Source organism: Ylistrum balloti, unplaced genomic scaffold (genome assembly GCF_031769215.1).
Source record: "Ylistrum balloti isolate Yb309-2 unplaced genomic scaffold, AGI_CSIRO_Ybal_v1 Utg371248, whole genome shotgun sequence".
Taxonomy (NCBI): domain Eukaryota; kingdom Metazoa; phylum Mollusca; class Bivalvia; order Pectinida; family Pectinidae; genus Ylistrum; species Ylistrum balloti.
In genome coordinates this window covers 138,884-156,265 of record NW_026782675.1, presented here as the reverse complement: position 1 = coordinate 156,265, position 17,382 = coordinate 138,884, and the positions used below count along the sequence as shown (strand labels likewise).

Below are 17,382 nucleotides of genomic sequence, written 5' to 3'. Positions count from 1 at the left end.
TGTGTCAACTAAATCACAATTGACTGAACTTACTGTGTCAACTAAAGCACAATTGACTGAACTTACTGTCAACTAAAGCACAATTGACTGAACTTACTGTGTCAACTAAAGCACAATTGACTGAACTTACTGTCAACTAAAGCACAATTGACTGAACTTACTGGGTCAACTGAATCACAATTGACTGAACTTACTGTCAACTAAAGCACAATTGACTGAACTTACTGTCATCTAAAGCACAATTGACTGAACTTACTGGTCAACTTAAGCACAATTGACTGAACTTACTGTGTCAACTAAAGCACAATTGACTGAACTTACTGTGTCAACTAAAGCACAATTGACTGAACTTACTGTCAACTTAAGCACAATTGACTGAACTTACTGGGTCAACTAAATCACAATTGACTGAACTTACTGTCAACTTAAGCACAATTGACTGAACTTACTGTCAACTTAAGCACAATTGACTGAACTTACTGTGTCAACTAAAGCACAATTGACTGAACTTACTGTGTCAACTAAAGCACAATTGACTGAACTTACTGTCAACTTAAGCACAATTGACTGAACTTACTGTGTCAACTAAAGCACAATTGACTGAACTTACTGGGTCAACTAAAGCACAATTGACTGAACTTACTGTCAACTAAAGCACAATTGACTGAACTTACTGTCAACTAAAGCACAATTGACTGAACTTACTGTCAACTAAAGCACAATTGACTGAACTTACTGGGTCAACTAAAGCACAATTGACTGAACTTACTGGGTCAACTAAAGCACAATTGACTGAACTTACTGTGTCAACTAAAGCACAATTGACTGAACTTACTCGGTCAACTAAAGCACAATTGACTGAACTCAGTGTCAACTAAAGCACAATTGACTGAACTTACTGTCATTTAAAGCACAATTGACTGAACTTACTGTCAACTAAATCACAATTGACTGAACTTACTGGGTCAACTAAAGCACAATTGACTGAACTTACTGTGTCAACTAAAGCACAATTGACTGAACTTACTGGGTCAACTAAAGCACAATTGACTGAACTTACTGTGTCAACTAAAGCACAATTGACTGAACTCAGTGTCAACTAAAGCACAATTGACTGAACTTACTGGGTCAACTAAAGCACAATTGACTGAACTTACTGTGTCAACTAAAGCAAAATTGACTGAACTTACTGGGTCAACTAAAGCACAATTGACTGAACTCAGTGTCAACTAAAGCACAATTGACTGAACTTACTGGGTCAACTAAAGCACAATTGACTGAACTTACTGGGTCAACTAAAGCACAATTGACTGAACTTACTGGGTCAACTAAAGCACAATTGACTGAACTTACTGTCAACTAAAGCACAATTGACTGAACTCAGTGTCAACTAAAGCATAATTGACTGAACTTACAATCAGGTGGGGGGCTATGGAAAAAACCTTGGTGACTTCCTCTAGACCACTGACCAACGTCTCAATCTCAGTGTTGGTCACTGTACCGGTCATCATCAGACTTTCAAGGTCAAGTTCAGTATTTTCTCCATCTTTCTTCTGGCCAGTTTCATCTTCCAGTGCTGATAAACGTTCAGTAACACTGTAAAATAACCAGAAATGATCAGTTGATTATCACAACACTAATATACGACATAAAATAACGAGGAGATCAAAGAGGGCCCTTGGCACCCATCATTGTTTGATCTTTATCAATTTGATGTTTCAATATTGGATCTTTTCCCTTCTTTTCTCTGTTTTTTGCTTTTAGTTATGTGAAATTTTAAAATTCCTTTCATAAATAGCAATAGCAATATTCAATTGCTTAATCCAAGATAGTCAGCCATTTTGGGTTTCCTATTCAGTTCCAAAATCAAAAGGGTTAAGTTAGAAAGCAAGAGAAATCTATATAAACTCTAAGTGTGGTCCATCAGGTATTTCTAAAGAAATAGCCATGATAAACTTTCATTTCAAAACCTAAGATGGTCACCTGTCAGCCATTTTGTTTTCCTGATCAGTCTAAAAATGGAAAGTACAAATTAGGGATCAAGAGTCCTCCAGATACATCCAATACCTCTCAAGAAATAGCAATAACAAACTTTTTTAGAAATATAAAATAGTTGTTGAAATAAACAGTTTTACATGTTGTAATGAACGTATTGATCTTTGAAAGTTCATACAATTGCTGTTATAGCTGATGAAGTTTGGAACTATTTTTCCGTACGGAGCAATTATTTTGGCATTCATCAACCGGAAAAATTCATAATATCAACGTCATGTAAACACAGATTGAACAACAAAACTGTTTACGTTTCTACAGTCTGATTTTCTATCAATGTTGCAGGATAAAAAGAACACAGGATCAGTGACTTATAATATAAGCTGTATTTTGGCTCGGGACCCATCTTCAACCTTGCTTCACCCTCGTCAATATACAGCTGGTATTATACACTGACTATATATTCTCTATATAGTGTCAACTGATATCTCTATATACATATATCACTGATATACACGAGATATATCATAAAAACTAACCTTTTAACATTTCCTGAAACACTAGAAAATAACTCAAAAATGTGAATTTTCTTCAGAAATGCAGCCATTGCAATAGTTACTCTGGCAACCTGAAACAAAAAACCAAAATTGTGAAAAGATATTCAATTTTCATACTGATATGAAATTCAGTAAGTGAAACATAACTCAGATGTCTCTCTAGATAACTTACAAATGAGGGTTTTCCTTTCTTGTTATGGCTACCAATGAGTGCAATATTTCTTTAATTGTAAATATTTTGTTTATTAATTTATTTTTGTAAAATTGATTGCTGTTGATAAAACAATGCTTCACAACTTCAACAATTCAAGTGTTTCTTTATGTTAATATTGCGCATTATATCACAGAACTTCAATAAAAAATCATATATAAAATAGCGATGTCCTTTGTTATGGTCATTTAAATTGTAAAAAGGACAATATCAATGATAAATAACGACATACCTGTTTATTCATCATACATTCAATAAGTCTTTCATAACAGCTCTCCTTTGTTTCGTTCAATTTTACTTCCACCTTTAGATCATCATCACTTTCCATTTTGTCTTTTGTGCCCTGCAGTAAGTGGTTCCCTAAGAACCATTTCATGCCATCGGCAAAGCGTGTTGACTGGTCAATGGCACGAATGATTTGGAGTTTGAGGGAGAATGACATGTAGGGAGCCACAAAAAGATCCAGTAACTTATGTTGGATGTCCATGGCCTGAAGAAATAGTTAAACAGCTAATGGTATCTCTAGACACAAGACTTAATAATCTCAGAAACCAATTTTACTACGACTGAAATTTTTACTGAAAAAAGGTCAGTAATGTGAAGGAAAAAGTAAAAAAACTAGACCAATGTCGAGCAAGGGCCCCGCATAATACCTACCCCTTATGATTGAGTATCCAATGAAAATGGACAGATGGACAGATATATGGATCGACGGACAGGGAAACGGACGGACAGACAGACGGACAGGGTGAACATTGAACTCGAATGAGGGGCTTATGTACCAAGTATCACAAAGCAAGTTTTAAAGAAATCCCAAATCATTCCTTCAGAAGATATTCTCTGTAAAACATTCAGCCAATCAGATTGCAGCAGCCTCATTAAATATGCGCGGAATTCGGCAAACATCGAACTTGAGCAAGGGACTTATGTACCAAGTATCATAAGCAAGTTTCATCGAAATCCCATCATTCCTTCTCAAGATATCGTGTGGAAAGCGAAACCGACAGACATGTAAAACATTCAGCCAATCAGATTGCAGCAGCCTCATTAAATATGCGCGGAATTTGGCGAACATCGAACTTGAGCAAGGGACTTATGTACCAAGTATCATAAGCATGTTTCATCGAAATCCCATCATTCCTTCTCAAGATATCGCGCGGAAAGCGAAACCGACAGACAAGTAAAACATTCAGCCAATCAGATTGCAGCAGCCTCATTAAATATGCGCGGAATTTGGCGAACATCGAACTTGAGCGAGGGACTTATGTACCAAGTATCATAAGCAAGTTTCATCGAAATCTCATCATTCCTTCTCAAGATATCGTGCGGAAAGCGAAACGGACAGACAGACAGACGGACAGACAGACGGACAAGGTGATTACTATAGGGCACCCGCATCGCGATGCGGGGCCCTAACTATGTACCAGGGATAAAAATCATTGTCCTTGACATCAGTTTTGGAGCTTCTATTCAATTTTCTTTTTTCAATAAACATTGCAGTAACAAATTTCTGAATCTAGGTCTAATATCTAGAATACAGTATATCAGAAATAAACATGCATTCTTTTCCAAATTCAAAGGGTCTACTCTTACTCAATTCTATCCATTTTACTCTCTGTTACAAAGTGTTGAAGATTACTGAAATATATGTCATAATGTGTAATGATTTACTTACCAGACATTTCAGAACAATATCCCTGCTACAGGTACACATACTCCCCGCCAGTTTGATACCCATCTTCAGATGCCGCACCTTGTGGGCAGTCTCTGGTTGTGCCATGGCTTTAACAAGGTCTAGCCCTTCGAGTGTCCACTCAAGTAATTGGTCTAGGATGTCTAGAAACAAAGCTCTGGTATTAAATCTCAATCACTGAAGTCTACATTTGTTATAGTAATAGTTGTACCGTTGCTCATAACATCATTTTGCTCTTTTAGTTTCTAACTGAAACTTTCTAAAGACGATGTACTGACAAATTGTGATTGTATGTTATATAGTGTGATACAGAAACAGCAACAACGACTATAGGCGTTACATCTACACCAAAATAATCAGTAATACATTATAGGAACCCATCAATTAGACAAAATCTTGTATCATCACTGCAGTGAGTAATGACACAAATATAAGAGATTTTACAGATAATGTCATTTTTACAGTTAGTTGCTTTAGTAATTAAGACAAAGCAGAGTGGTGTCTTCTAGTCACTGCATTGAAATAACAGGTAACAAGATCTAGTGTGATATCAATCTTTTTTTTTTTTTTTTTGCTATACCAGGAACTACTTGTATAACAACAGTATATAAATGTGTGGTAACAAAGCTCAATTTAGTAAATAAGTTAAATAAAAGGAAATAATACCTCTGGGCAAATTCAAAAATCAATATTTTACCACAAATGGTTTCTGTTGGAAAGAAAAGTACATTTATTTATGAGGTGAATGTATACCAGTGTAAATTGCTCATTTGATACTGCCTATGTTCTGTGTAATGTTAACTAATATCTAGTAATACAGCTACCAGCTTGTTGTGTTCCCTACCTGTCCTGTTCTCCTGATGTAACAGGAAAGACAAGCCTTTCACCAGGAGACTTGGCACACTTTCTAATGCTTCAATCCATCTGAAATGAATAACAGAAGTATTCCAAATTTTCATTTAGCCCTGATTTATGTTGCACATCCTTTTCTTCAACTTGGCATCAAATATGGGAGTACACTCTAAGATATTCAATATTTATTACTTTCTTAGGTCAATGTCAACAAAAAAAACAACCCAATAACATCTTGCAACATGACAAAATACATCTGTAAGAAACATATTAAATTTCCATGTAATACATCTGAAATCTTTATGGAATATCCTCAGTAATTTTGAAGTACAATATTACATTGAATCCCAGGCCGTTCACAGGCTCTATCAGAATATGTCAGAGGCCTAGCTGCCTTGACAGTCACCAGAGACAAGCAATACAGATTATAAAGGTTAAAGGGTAAGTACCGGAAGTGTCATGGAAAAGAAAGAGTGACAATGATGATAGTAAGCCAGTGTCAATACCTGCATGCCATCAAAACTATCATCTTATACTAAGAATTCTTACAAAGTTCAGTGGGAATTTAATGTTATGCTCAAAAATACAATCACAGTAAAAGTTAACCTCCTACCCAGCAAGAAATATGAGACCCATTTTGGTAATTAAAGCACCTTAAGACGCTTTCATCCATGAAGTATATTTGATTCTACCTTACCTGGGTGTTAAGTAGAAGATTATTGAAATTTAAGTCAATTTGACCCCTTTTGGCCCCACCCATCAGCCCCTATGGGTAAGTTAGAATCAATATGGGCATACCATCTAGCTGTCCTCTCTTCACTCATAATTCTAACAAATATTGAAATATTTCCAATGGAAATTAAACAAATTAAGCTCAAAAATCTAGTTTTCCTCTATAAACTATAGTAAACTTTAATTCCTCCCCACAGAGAAATGTGAGACCCTTGGGCCATGAAATTTACAATTTTCGCAAAGCACCTTAAGATGCTTCCATCATGAAGAGAAATTGATTCTATCATATGTGGGTGTTGAAAAGAACATTTTTGAAATCTGAATCAATTTTATCCCTTTTGGCCCCACCCATCAGCACCTGGGGGTCAATCAGGATCAATATTGGCATACCATCAAGCTGTCATCCTTCACTCATAACTCTAATCAAGTTTGAAATATTTCTAATGGAAATTAAACAAATTATGCTCAAAATCTGTTTTGCCTATAAAAACTAAAGTAAACTTTACCCCCTCCCAACAAGGAAATTTGAAACCCTGGGGCCATGAAATTCAAAATATTTGTAAACCACCTTAGACGCTTCCATCCATGAAGAGTATTTGATTCTAACATATCTGGGTGTTGAGAAGGAGATTTTTAAAATCTGAGTCAATTTAACCCCTTTTGGGCCCATTCCTCAGGCCCCTGTGGGATGGGGACTATACAAGTCACTAGTTTGGTTCATCTTAGGCCATAGAAGATTTCTACAAAATTTCATTGAACTTAGTTCACATGTTTCTGAGAAGTCACCATAAGACAGGTGACCTTAAAACACTCCTGACCTTTAACAACTTTATGTAATCCTTAAATTTTCATGGATCGTTCTTGTTATTTTCAAGTTACAATATCAAATCTGAAATAGTGGACAAGCTGTTAAAAGCATTACGAACCTGCCATGATGATCGGAGGAAGAGAACTCATCCACGAGTTCTAGTAAAGTTGTGGCCTCCGAGGGTCTGTCTGTAGCCTTGTCCGTCTGCTGTTGAAGGGTAGAAAATTCCACCTCATACTTTGTTAGTGTCACTTCTGTCAATGTCTATGGAAAAAGTTAATGTAAACCTCAGTTAGAATAATAAGGCTTACTCAAATCAATGCCCTGCTTATCCTCGGGTATCTAGATAAAAGGCGAGGGACCCTTTCATTAGTAACAGTGATGTTGGCTCTAATTCTAGAAATATAACTCAAAATAAAACTTCAGTGTTCTTTCCTTCTCTGGTTTAAACATATAAGTCTGAAAGTAGATTTCTAGCTTTCAATATTTTGGTACAACTGGAAACTAAGACAGCCAAGATAGTAAATTTAAAAATAAGTCTTAACAAAATGAGATTGCAATAACTCCAGAAATACACACAAATTTCTTTTACAAAATATTGTTTTCACTATTTTCATTATTTGAAAATCATTAGACAATAGTAGTACATATCATCACTAACCGCAAGTTTGGTGACTTCAAACTGGAATGGGTTGAACGAGATTGTAGCATAGTCATCAACCATATCATACATGTCCATATTCTGGTTTGAGAAAAAAATTCATAGCATTTAAGTAATCTTAATAATTTTGCTTTATCATAAAAATTATTTCTCAAAGTCAGGCTAGAATACGGACTGTTTTCTTCATGATATTACCTATTGAAAATGTGACCTTGAAAAGCAAAGTCATATGACAGTGTAATCTGAAAGCAAGATGTTTATTTATAAGGAAATAAATATATACACACTGCTATAGATATACTACATTATATTACATAAACAACGAGAAATTACCAACTTGTGAACGTAATCATAATCCATCTCACATTCAATAAAATCAGGGCAAAATAGGAACAAATGAAATATTAATACAGAGACTTGCCATGTAAATCAAAGAACATTCAATACAATTCATTTATCACCTTAAACCTTTACGGTATATCAGTATAGTGTATATATTTACAGTAAGCAATGTCACATTCACAAAGGAGAATGCAGTATACAATAACAGAATCAATAGGCAAACTGACCACCATCAAACAAGGCAAGCTTCATATCAACAGAAGAGGATAAATAAATTCAAAGTTATATCATGGTAAACCGTGACCTTGAATCAAGTTTGTTATATTAGTAATGTTTGGCTTTAATAAACAAGTTAAGATTTGAAATTTTTGATAAAAACTGAAGATATCCACTTACTGACATGATGTCGTCCCCATCTAGTTCCAGTTCATCATCAGAAGAAATATTTTCATATGTATCATCCACCTCCTGTAAAACACATACAAAACCTAAATATTCCTGTAAAACACATACAAAACCTAAACATTCCTGTAAAACACATACAAAACCTAAACATTCCTGTAAAACACATACAAAACCTAAACATTCCTGTAAAACACATACAAAACCTAAACATTCCTGTAAAACACATACAAAACCTAAACATTCCTGTAAAACACATACAAAACCTAAACATTCCTGTAAAACACATACAAAACCTAAACATTCCTGTAAAACACATACAAAACCTAAACATTCCTGTAAAACACATACAAAACCTAAACATTCCTGTAAAACACATACAAAACCTAAACATTCCTGTAAAACACATACAAAACCTAAACATTCCTGTAAAACACATACAAAACCTAAACATTCCTGTAAAACACATACAAAACCTAAACATTCCTGTAAAACACATACAAAACCTAAACATTCCTGTAAAACACATACAAAACCTAAACATTCCTGTAAAACACATACAAAACCTAAACATTCCTGTAAAACACATACAAAACCTAAACATTCCTGTAAAACACATACAAAACCTAAACATTCCTGTAAAACACATACAAAACCTAAACATTCCTGTAAAACACATACAAAACCTAAACATTCCTGTAAAACACATACAAAACCTAAACATTCCTGTAAAACACATACAAAACCTAAACATTCCTGTAAAACACATACAAAACCTAAACATTCCTGTAAAACACATACAAAACCTAAACATTCCTGTAAAACACATACAAAACCTAAACATTCCTGTAAAACACATACAAAACCTAAACATTCCTGTAAAACACATACAAAACCTAAACATTCCTGTAAAACACATACAAAACCTAAACATTCCTGTAAAACACATACAAACCTAAACATTCCTGTAAAACACATACAAAACCTAAATATTCCTGTAAAACACATACAAAACCTAAACATTCCTGTAAAACACATACAAAACCTAAATATTCCTGTAAAACAGATACAAAACCTAAACCATACAAAACCTAAACATTCCTGTAAAACACATACAAAACCTAAATATTCCTGTAAAACACATACAAAACCTAAACATTCCTGTAAAACACATACAAAACCTAAACATTCCTGTAAAACACATACAAAACCTAAACATTCCTGTAAAACACATACAAAACCTAAACATTCCTGTAAAACACATACAAAACCTAAACATTCCTGTAAAACACATACAAAACCTAAACATTCCTGTAAAACACATACAAAACCTAAATATTCCTGTAAAACACATACAAAACCTAAACATTCCTGTAAAACAGATACAAAACCTAAATATTCCTGTAAAACACATACAAAACCTAAATATTCCTGTAAAACACATACAAAACCTAAACATTCCTTTAGATAATTAACAGATACAAAACCTAAACATCACTTTAAATAATTTTCAAATTGTTTTTAATGTCAATTCAACAAGGCATCACTGACAAGATGATAGCCATTAGATTTGGTAGTGATCAGAAAATCTATGAATATAGTAACTTGCTTTCAGCACCATTTCTAACCCAAATTGTAAAAGTGATGGTTTGAACATACAGATAAAGTTTTAAAAAAAATTAGGCAGAAATGAGACATACATATGCACTGAACATGTTTATATTTCATTAAGATCTATCTTGTGAATTTGAGGATTGAATGGTCCGACAACCCAGAAAACAAATCGCTCATTCTGGATTTTTAAATCAAACAAGGGTCCATGGACCAGTTCATTATTTTACATTCAAATTTGAAAGTTGAATAAAGTTTCTTTAACATCATACCAAACTATGAGCACAATTCTAGTAAGATAAATGCATTTATCAACCTTAGTTACAGATACATATTACAGTAAGGATCTTCATGTTCTCAGGTGATAGACTTGTACAACAACTGTATTAGATATTTTTAGATTTGGCTGATCATCAATCATGAGCCTATGGTATGGGTAGAACATTTATTATTAATATTCTTTATGTAAATTATGCAGAAACCATCTGCCAACCAGATTTCAACAGCATTTAAATGCATGGAGCAACATGGCCAGACAATTTTAACAAAAGTCTTTCCATGAGATACAAATTAAAAACTTCTACAAAGATTTCCCTAATTTCATAATTACAAAACCATAAAAAATTTCAAAGAAAGAGAAATATTACCTGGATTTCACCATCTGAAGAAAACATTGGTCCTGGAGAATGATCAGGAGTTAGCTGATCAAAGAGAGGCTGACCAATCTCATCAATTATCTCCCCTGCAAATATAGCAGACAGGATAATCTTGTTATAACCATACTAGGTGTAAGTACAGACGTACACATCAAAAGTTTGTTAAAATTCTTACAAAGAAATATCCCAAATGATGCATCACTATTGAATAAATAAAACAATGACTAGATGCAGGAAGTTTCTTACTTCTTAATCAAGATGTCTACATGAATGAAATGATTTTGTGAAAACAAAACCTTTTGTTAATTGGCAAGCAACTCCTAGTCAGATAGAAAACTAATTATCCCTGTGGCTCCCATTGTTCATACACATATGCTATCCTAAAACTGATGTGAATTCTAAAGAAATACAGACAAAAGACTCAAGGATGTATGAATCTCAGACACCTAACATTTTGAAAATGTTGTAATGTTTTGCAAGGTTAGATTGCAGAAAATGATGCAAAAGCATAAAAAAAAACAATATGTTGCTGCACTTCTTTAATCACCACAGATACCAGAATATGTGTTATTGGAAATATTCATTTTTACTTATTATTTTTTGTGTATAACCAGAATTCTTGATTATTTTCGAGGCAGACTTTGCATCCCACAAATTCCTTTTTCATTAAATACAATAGAATAATATTTGAATAATAAGCAAACAATTTTCAGTTTAATTTGAGTTTCCAAACCTCCATAGCAACTGAAAAACAAAAATTTAGAAAAATTGCTGAAATCTTTATTTCACAATGTTGTGAAAATTGATTTTTTTAAAGACTTTATTCTTTGATAGAAAAATATTTGAGAATAGTTTTCATAAAAAAATGAAAGGGTTGCAGTGTATTTTGTAATTTTCATCAAAATATCGATATTTGTCTGAAATCAAAAGTGATCCAAATAGTCAGCATTCACTCATTTCAAATCTGTGATTGCTGTTGATAATTCACACAAAGTTTCCAGAGTTATACTCAAAGAGCAGTACCCAAACAACAGAAAAATGTTGAAATTGCTGCGGCTAAATTCAAACATGATGTCAACTTTCATCACAAAATGTAGTCCACAGGAATGAAATCTACAGAATATCATACCGAGCACTTCAAATTTGGAAAAGGAAGTACAATATTCAAGAATTGGTAACAAAGTTTATAAAAATGCTAAAGGCCATACCATTATGTTAGGATTTATTTCATACTGAATTATGCCCTACTTTCTGTCAAACATGAGTTTCATACATCTTATATTTTTATCTATTCCATTTCTATTACCTGCTTCCATAGTCTCCTCATGGGGCAGAGAGGGCTCCCTAAGGACCTCTCGTGCTTCCCTTGGCTGTCTGATGATTGGAATTGGTGATTCTTCTGTTTGCTGCAGCTCTTGAGGGGGAGACAGTGGAGTCTGCACAGGTACCGGTGTTTGTACTGGCGACATCGGATGAACTGGTGACCTTGGATGAATTGGTGACCTTGGGTGAATTGGTGACCTTGGATGCATTTCTGAAGGAGTCCTTGACCTTGGAACTGGTGACCTATATGGTCCTGGGGATCTTGGTGAGTAAGACCTTCTTGGAGTTCTTGAGCGTGACCTAGATCTTCTTGGTGACCTTGAATATGACCTTCTAGGTGATCTTGAATAAGATCTTCGAGGAGATCTTGAAAATGACCTCCTTGGAGATCTAGAGGATCGTCTTGGAGATCTTGAGTATGACCTTGATCTAGAATAAGACCTTGACCTAGACCTTGAACGAGATCTAGAATCTGACCTTGATCTTGAGCGGGATCTGGATCGAGAACGTGACCTTGACCAAGTACGTTTGGAAGGACTTCTTGGCCAGTCCCTTGGACTTCGTTCTCCATAGTCTTTTGGCTTTTCCCTGAACCCTGTGTCACGTTCCCTTTCCCTTTCACGAAACTTTTCCCATACTTTTTCTCTACGCTCCTTCTCCCCCATTTCCCTCCCTCTATACTCTCTGTCCCTAGAACTCTCTCTAGACTGGTCATACTCCCTCTCTCGACTATTTGAATCTCTTAGTGTCCTATAGTCTTTTTCATAGGAACCTTGTGATCTGTTTTCATCATACACATCTCTACCTTCATAGTTCTCTCGTTTCTCAGTTGAGAAATCCCTCTGAGAATCACGCCCATCAAAGTGTCCTCCATCACGACTGTCAATGATCCCCAATTTAGGACTTTGTATAAACTCTTGCATTATGTCTCTATGCTGGGCAGTGGGGTGAAGAGCCCTGTCAAATGGAGCTTCCACACCTCTGTAAATATCAGACGGGGGTTGTCCCGCAATCTGTGGTGGGGGAATGTTAGTCTGTGGGGGTGGCACTGGTTGTGGGGGTGGATGTGTAAGATTCGGAGGGGGATGAGACATATTAGGAAGAGGTTGAGGCTGGGAGTGTACAGCCTGTTGCTGTTTCTGCTGGAGTTGAACCTGCTGCTGGATATAGTCTAAGGGGTGTTGCTGCGGAGGTTTTGACTGTGCTGCTCGAGGTGGTGGGGGTTCCCATTCAGACCGAGGGATGTCTGTTGTAGTTGATACTGTTCTGGCTGGCGTTTGTTGTTCCCAATCCTGACGTGCCATGTCAGAGCCCCCAGCACTTCTTGTTTCAATAGCTGTAAAATTATTAGGCACCTTAACAAATTTCAAGAACAGCATTAATGCAGCATTAAACTGCATTCTTAATAATAGATTTGTAATTGAAACGCATTCATTAATCTATCAAATTTCATTTCATTAAAATTCATTTATCTTAAAAAAAATCACATACACTTAACACTTGGAACCAAGATTATTAAATTCAATTCATTAAACCTGAATAAAAACCTTCCTCTAGATCCTGATGTGTTCTGCATATTTCCAGATCAAGATATAAAATGCTTTCTAAAATCCAATTTCCTTTTTTATCATTTTTCTTTATAAGGACTTGTCCTTTTAAATACTAATAACAAAGCAAGCATGGGCTCTTACAAATATATTCCATCCGCCACTTATCTTGTAAACAAGCTTTTAATTTGCAGAGAATTCAAGGGAGACCTTCAATTTGTCCAATCACCCCAAAAACACCTAATGCTGTGTAGATATTGTTGTTATGATTCTATCGTGTGAACTAAATCTGTTCTGGGGTTCATGAGATATCTTCAACACAAGGTTGTCATGAATGCATGCACACATGAATACAAAGTGATTACTACATTCCCTACTAACCTAAATATAATATAATCATGTTTCTAAGACAGGAACGTGGCCTTTTCCAAACTAGGTATCATTGTTTTATGAATTGAGATGTTGTCAAACGTAATATTTGACCCTTTTACCTTGACCGATGACCTACTTAATATGATAGGTGTAAAACTTGTGATTCTATCAGGTAAATATGAACTTAATTTGTTGTGATGTTCCAGTACATGAAAAATAATTTGGAAAGTGACATGACCAGATAAACAGATACCTGTAACATTATATTTCATTGGGGAATAAAAATGACTCTTGACTATCACTCATAAATAAAAAGTATGTGGCAGAATTTCTTTAACATCTACAAAATGGCTGTCTATGAATGGTCGAACTTAAGCTTACGGTTCTTTTGTCTGACTTGTGGAGGAGGTGGTGGTGGTGGAGAGGAATGGTCAGGTTTCACCACTGTCAGCGTCCCATAAATAGCAATGGTGATGGTGGTGTACCATCCCTTCAGTATCAGTCCATCTGTCGGAATCTGTGGCAACAATGAAAATAAAGAAATTAAAAAATAAATGAATGGCACTTCAACAAACAGATTACAAAGGCGATATCCAGTGTGCTATATCAATAAACAACATATATCTGAGGCCATCCAGAACAACAACGATAAAGTGTCTTTCCCAAGAGCAACCACATCAGCACAGTCCATCATTTTTCAGCTGCCTGAGAAACACAAACCCCCATGGTAAAGTGCCGAACAATGCTCATTGGATTGTCACCTAACCTAAGGTTATGTAGGCAAATGAGCTATTCCAGTCCCCGCTTCCCCTCCACCCAGGTATTAGAGAAGTACATAAAATTCTTATTATCACTAATATCTCACCTCTGATGACTCTGCTCGTAACCTGATATCCACATTCTGTTTATAATCGAGACTGAAATGAAACAAACAACTTTAAAATTTATATGTTAACCTGTTATCTATTATAATCATAACCATCAAATAAATTTTCACACAAAAAATTGTGTACAATCATCATCACAAACGTTATACACAATTAATTGGAATTGTCATTAAATTTCACACTTTGAAACAAATTTGTTGGTGCAGTACATGTGTCATGGAAATGCTTTAATGGTAGCAACTTACAAAAACAAAGACAGAAATATCCAGATTTTGAAATATACTTTTATTCATCAAATTAGTTTTCATCTTAGGCTATATAGAGTATAGACTTAAGAAATATTTGCGATCCACCAAGTCACAGAGTACTGCTAAATGGTTGTCTTAGTTTTCTTTTCCTTACAATACTGGTATAAAAATACAGCTATTAGTATTACCAGTACACATGCAGCATAAAAACTAGCTCATTTGGTAATTCAACACACTGCCCTTCATATAGTTGTATTTACTGTTAATCAAAATAATAGTAAAAATCTATATCTTACACGCCAAGTCTTTCAAATGTAGCAGCATTCGGCTTGCTCAAATTGTTGACAAACAATTCAAGTTTGAAACTGGAAGGATTTGTGGCACTGCGAAAAAGAAAAAGCTATATTCATATGACGTATAACCATATCAGATGTACCTTGTGTATACTCTCAATGTGTCTCATGAACCAACAATATTTCTATCCTCTTACATGATATTGAAGTATGTTAGACCTACCTCAGTCTGACACCCCTGAAACATGCCCCTTTACTCGACAGTATTTTAAACTTACCCGAGTCGGACACCTCCAGGAACATCTGCCTGGACTCTGGTCTGTAGAGGGATCACTCGCACTTCATGGATGATGACAGGTCGGGGAAACTGGACTAGATCAAGGTTTAATTGCTGAAGAAAAATTAATGAAAAATTTCAAACAGCTGTTAATGCAATCCTTTATTCTTATCTATATGTTTAACAGGGTGTTGATTTTGAAGAGGGAAGAAACAAAAACATAACAAAAAAAAACATAATTTATTTTCCTTTTTTGGCAAACAGGCTTATATTTTGGCTTAATGTACTGCAGTTACTGTACCATGAGATCTAATCCCTTTTGGGATTCCGCCTTTGGACTCATTTATATCGGACGTTTGACAATGTCCCTCGTCGTCCGACCATGTGATGGCTAATTTGGCAAACGACAATGAAGAAACCTTTTGTACTGCACTCTTTTAAAAGCAAGTAGCCAGTTGTATACGCATACAAATACGGAAGAACGGTGTATATTTCTTTGCGACGGCTTACCTCAGCCCCCTGCCCTTCGTGTGAAAATGTATCAAAAAACAATAATTCCAGCTCTGGCCCGGTATCCGCCATATTTGATGCTGTGTATAACCTTATATCAAACGTTATCTATTTTAGCACATTTTACTGCATCGTTCCAGGTGCGTACAAATCAAAATCAGTAAAACCACTTCCGGTCAGACGTGTATGCTCTAGAGGTGGCACACCACCAACTTCTCTCAGCTGTTCTTTTACTACAGAGCATATGTATAGTGAAAAATTCCTTTCCCGCTACGGAAAGAACGATATTTGGGGAGTGGGATGTATCTTTGTGTATTTTGAGAATAAAAGAATCGACAAGAGCACATTTCACTTAATATTTTGGAATGCATGAATCAATAATCGAACAGGACTAACAACATATCTATAGAATTATGTGAACGTGATATCAAATAAAAGTAACTGATATATTTTAGCAGGGGAGGGGTAAGTAATTTTGTTACCTTTATTTGATTATTAAAACTAATTGAACCAGCGGAGTATGGAGACGTTGCGATAATACCATTTCATATTGGAGACTAGATGCTAGCATACGGAATTCTCAAATAAGAAAAGATAAAGCATAACAAATTCCAACTTCCGTCTACTTGTCTAGTAAAAAATAAACGTTACAATCCTCACACACTAACAATAGTAACTGTAGTCAATGGGAAACTGAACACACAAAAAGGTTAATAGGATCCAATACAATAACAAGTATTTTTTTATATCAGTACTATTGTTTATGTTAATGACTGTAGCCACTGTACAACAACTGGTCTGGGTTGTTTATGTTAATGACTGTAGCCACTGTACAACAACTGGTCTGGGTTGTTTATGTTAATGACTGTAGCCACTATACAACAACTGGTCTGTATTGTTTCTGTTAATGACTGTAGCCACTATACAACAACTGGTCTGGGTTGTTTATGTTAATGACTGTAGCCACTGTACAACAACTGGTCTGGGTTGTTTATGTTAATGACTGTAGCCACTATACAACAACTGGTCTGGATTGTTTATGTTAATGACTGTAGCCACTATACAACAACTGGTCTGGGTTGTTTATGTTAATGACTGTAGCCACTGTACAACAACTGGTCTGGATTGTTTATGTTAATGACTGTAGCCACTAAACAACAACTGGTCTGGGTTGTTTATGTTAATGACTGTAGCCACTGTACAACAACTGGTCTGGGTTGTTTATGTTAATGACTGTAGCCACTGTACAACAACTGGTCTGGATTGTTTATGTTAATGACTGTAGCCACTAAACAACAACTGGTCTGGGTTGTTTATGTTAATGACTGTAGCCACTGTACAACAACTGGTCTGGGTTGTTTATGTTAATGACTGTAGCCACTAAACAACAACTGGTCTGGATTGTTTA

The 17,382-nt window shown here is 35.3% G+C and overlaps 1 protein-coding gene across 1 annotated transcript in view; it reads right to left on the bottom strand.

Annotated features, from left to right (window-relative positions):
- The window catches only part of LOC132561640 (protein virilizer homolog), a 99,551-nt gene extending 83,505 nt beyond the window's left edge, over positions 1–16,046 (bottom strand). Inside the window, exons 1-15 of the mRNA XM_060226343.1 lie at positions 15,975–16,046; positions 15,466–15,578; positions 15,191–15,277; positions 14,625–14,676; positions 14,141–14,276; positions 11,824–13,176; positions 10,509–10,603; positions 8,245–8,316; positions 7,507–7,587; positions 6,964–7,109; positions 5,298–5,377; positions 4,436–4,596; positions 2,993–3,250; positions 2,532–2,620; positions 1,416–1,596 (exon numbers count right to left, since the gene is read on the bottom strand). Of these exons, the coding sequence (XP_060082326.1) occupies positions 1,416–1,596; positions 2,532–2,620; positions 2,993–3,250; positions 4,436–4,596; positions 5,298–5,377; positions 6,964–7,109; positions 7,507–7,587; positions 8,245–8,316; positions 10,509–10,603; positions 11,824–13,176; positions 14,141–14,276; positions 14,625–14,676; positions 15,191–15,277; positions 15,466–15,578; positions 15,975–16,046 (2,976 nt within the window). The remainder of the gene's footprint in view (positions 1–1,415; positions 1,597–2,531; positions 2,621–2,992; positions 3,251–4,435; positions 4,597–5,297; positions 5,378–6,963; positions 7,110–7,506; positions 7,588–8,244; positions 8,317–10,508; positions 10,604–11,823; positions 13,177–14,140; positions 14,277–14,624; positions 14,677–15,190; positions 15,278–15,465; positions 15,579–15,974) is intronic.
- Positions 16,047–17,382: the final 1,336 nt, after the last annotated feature.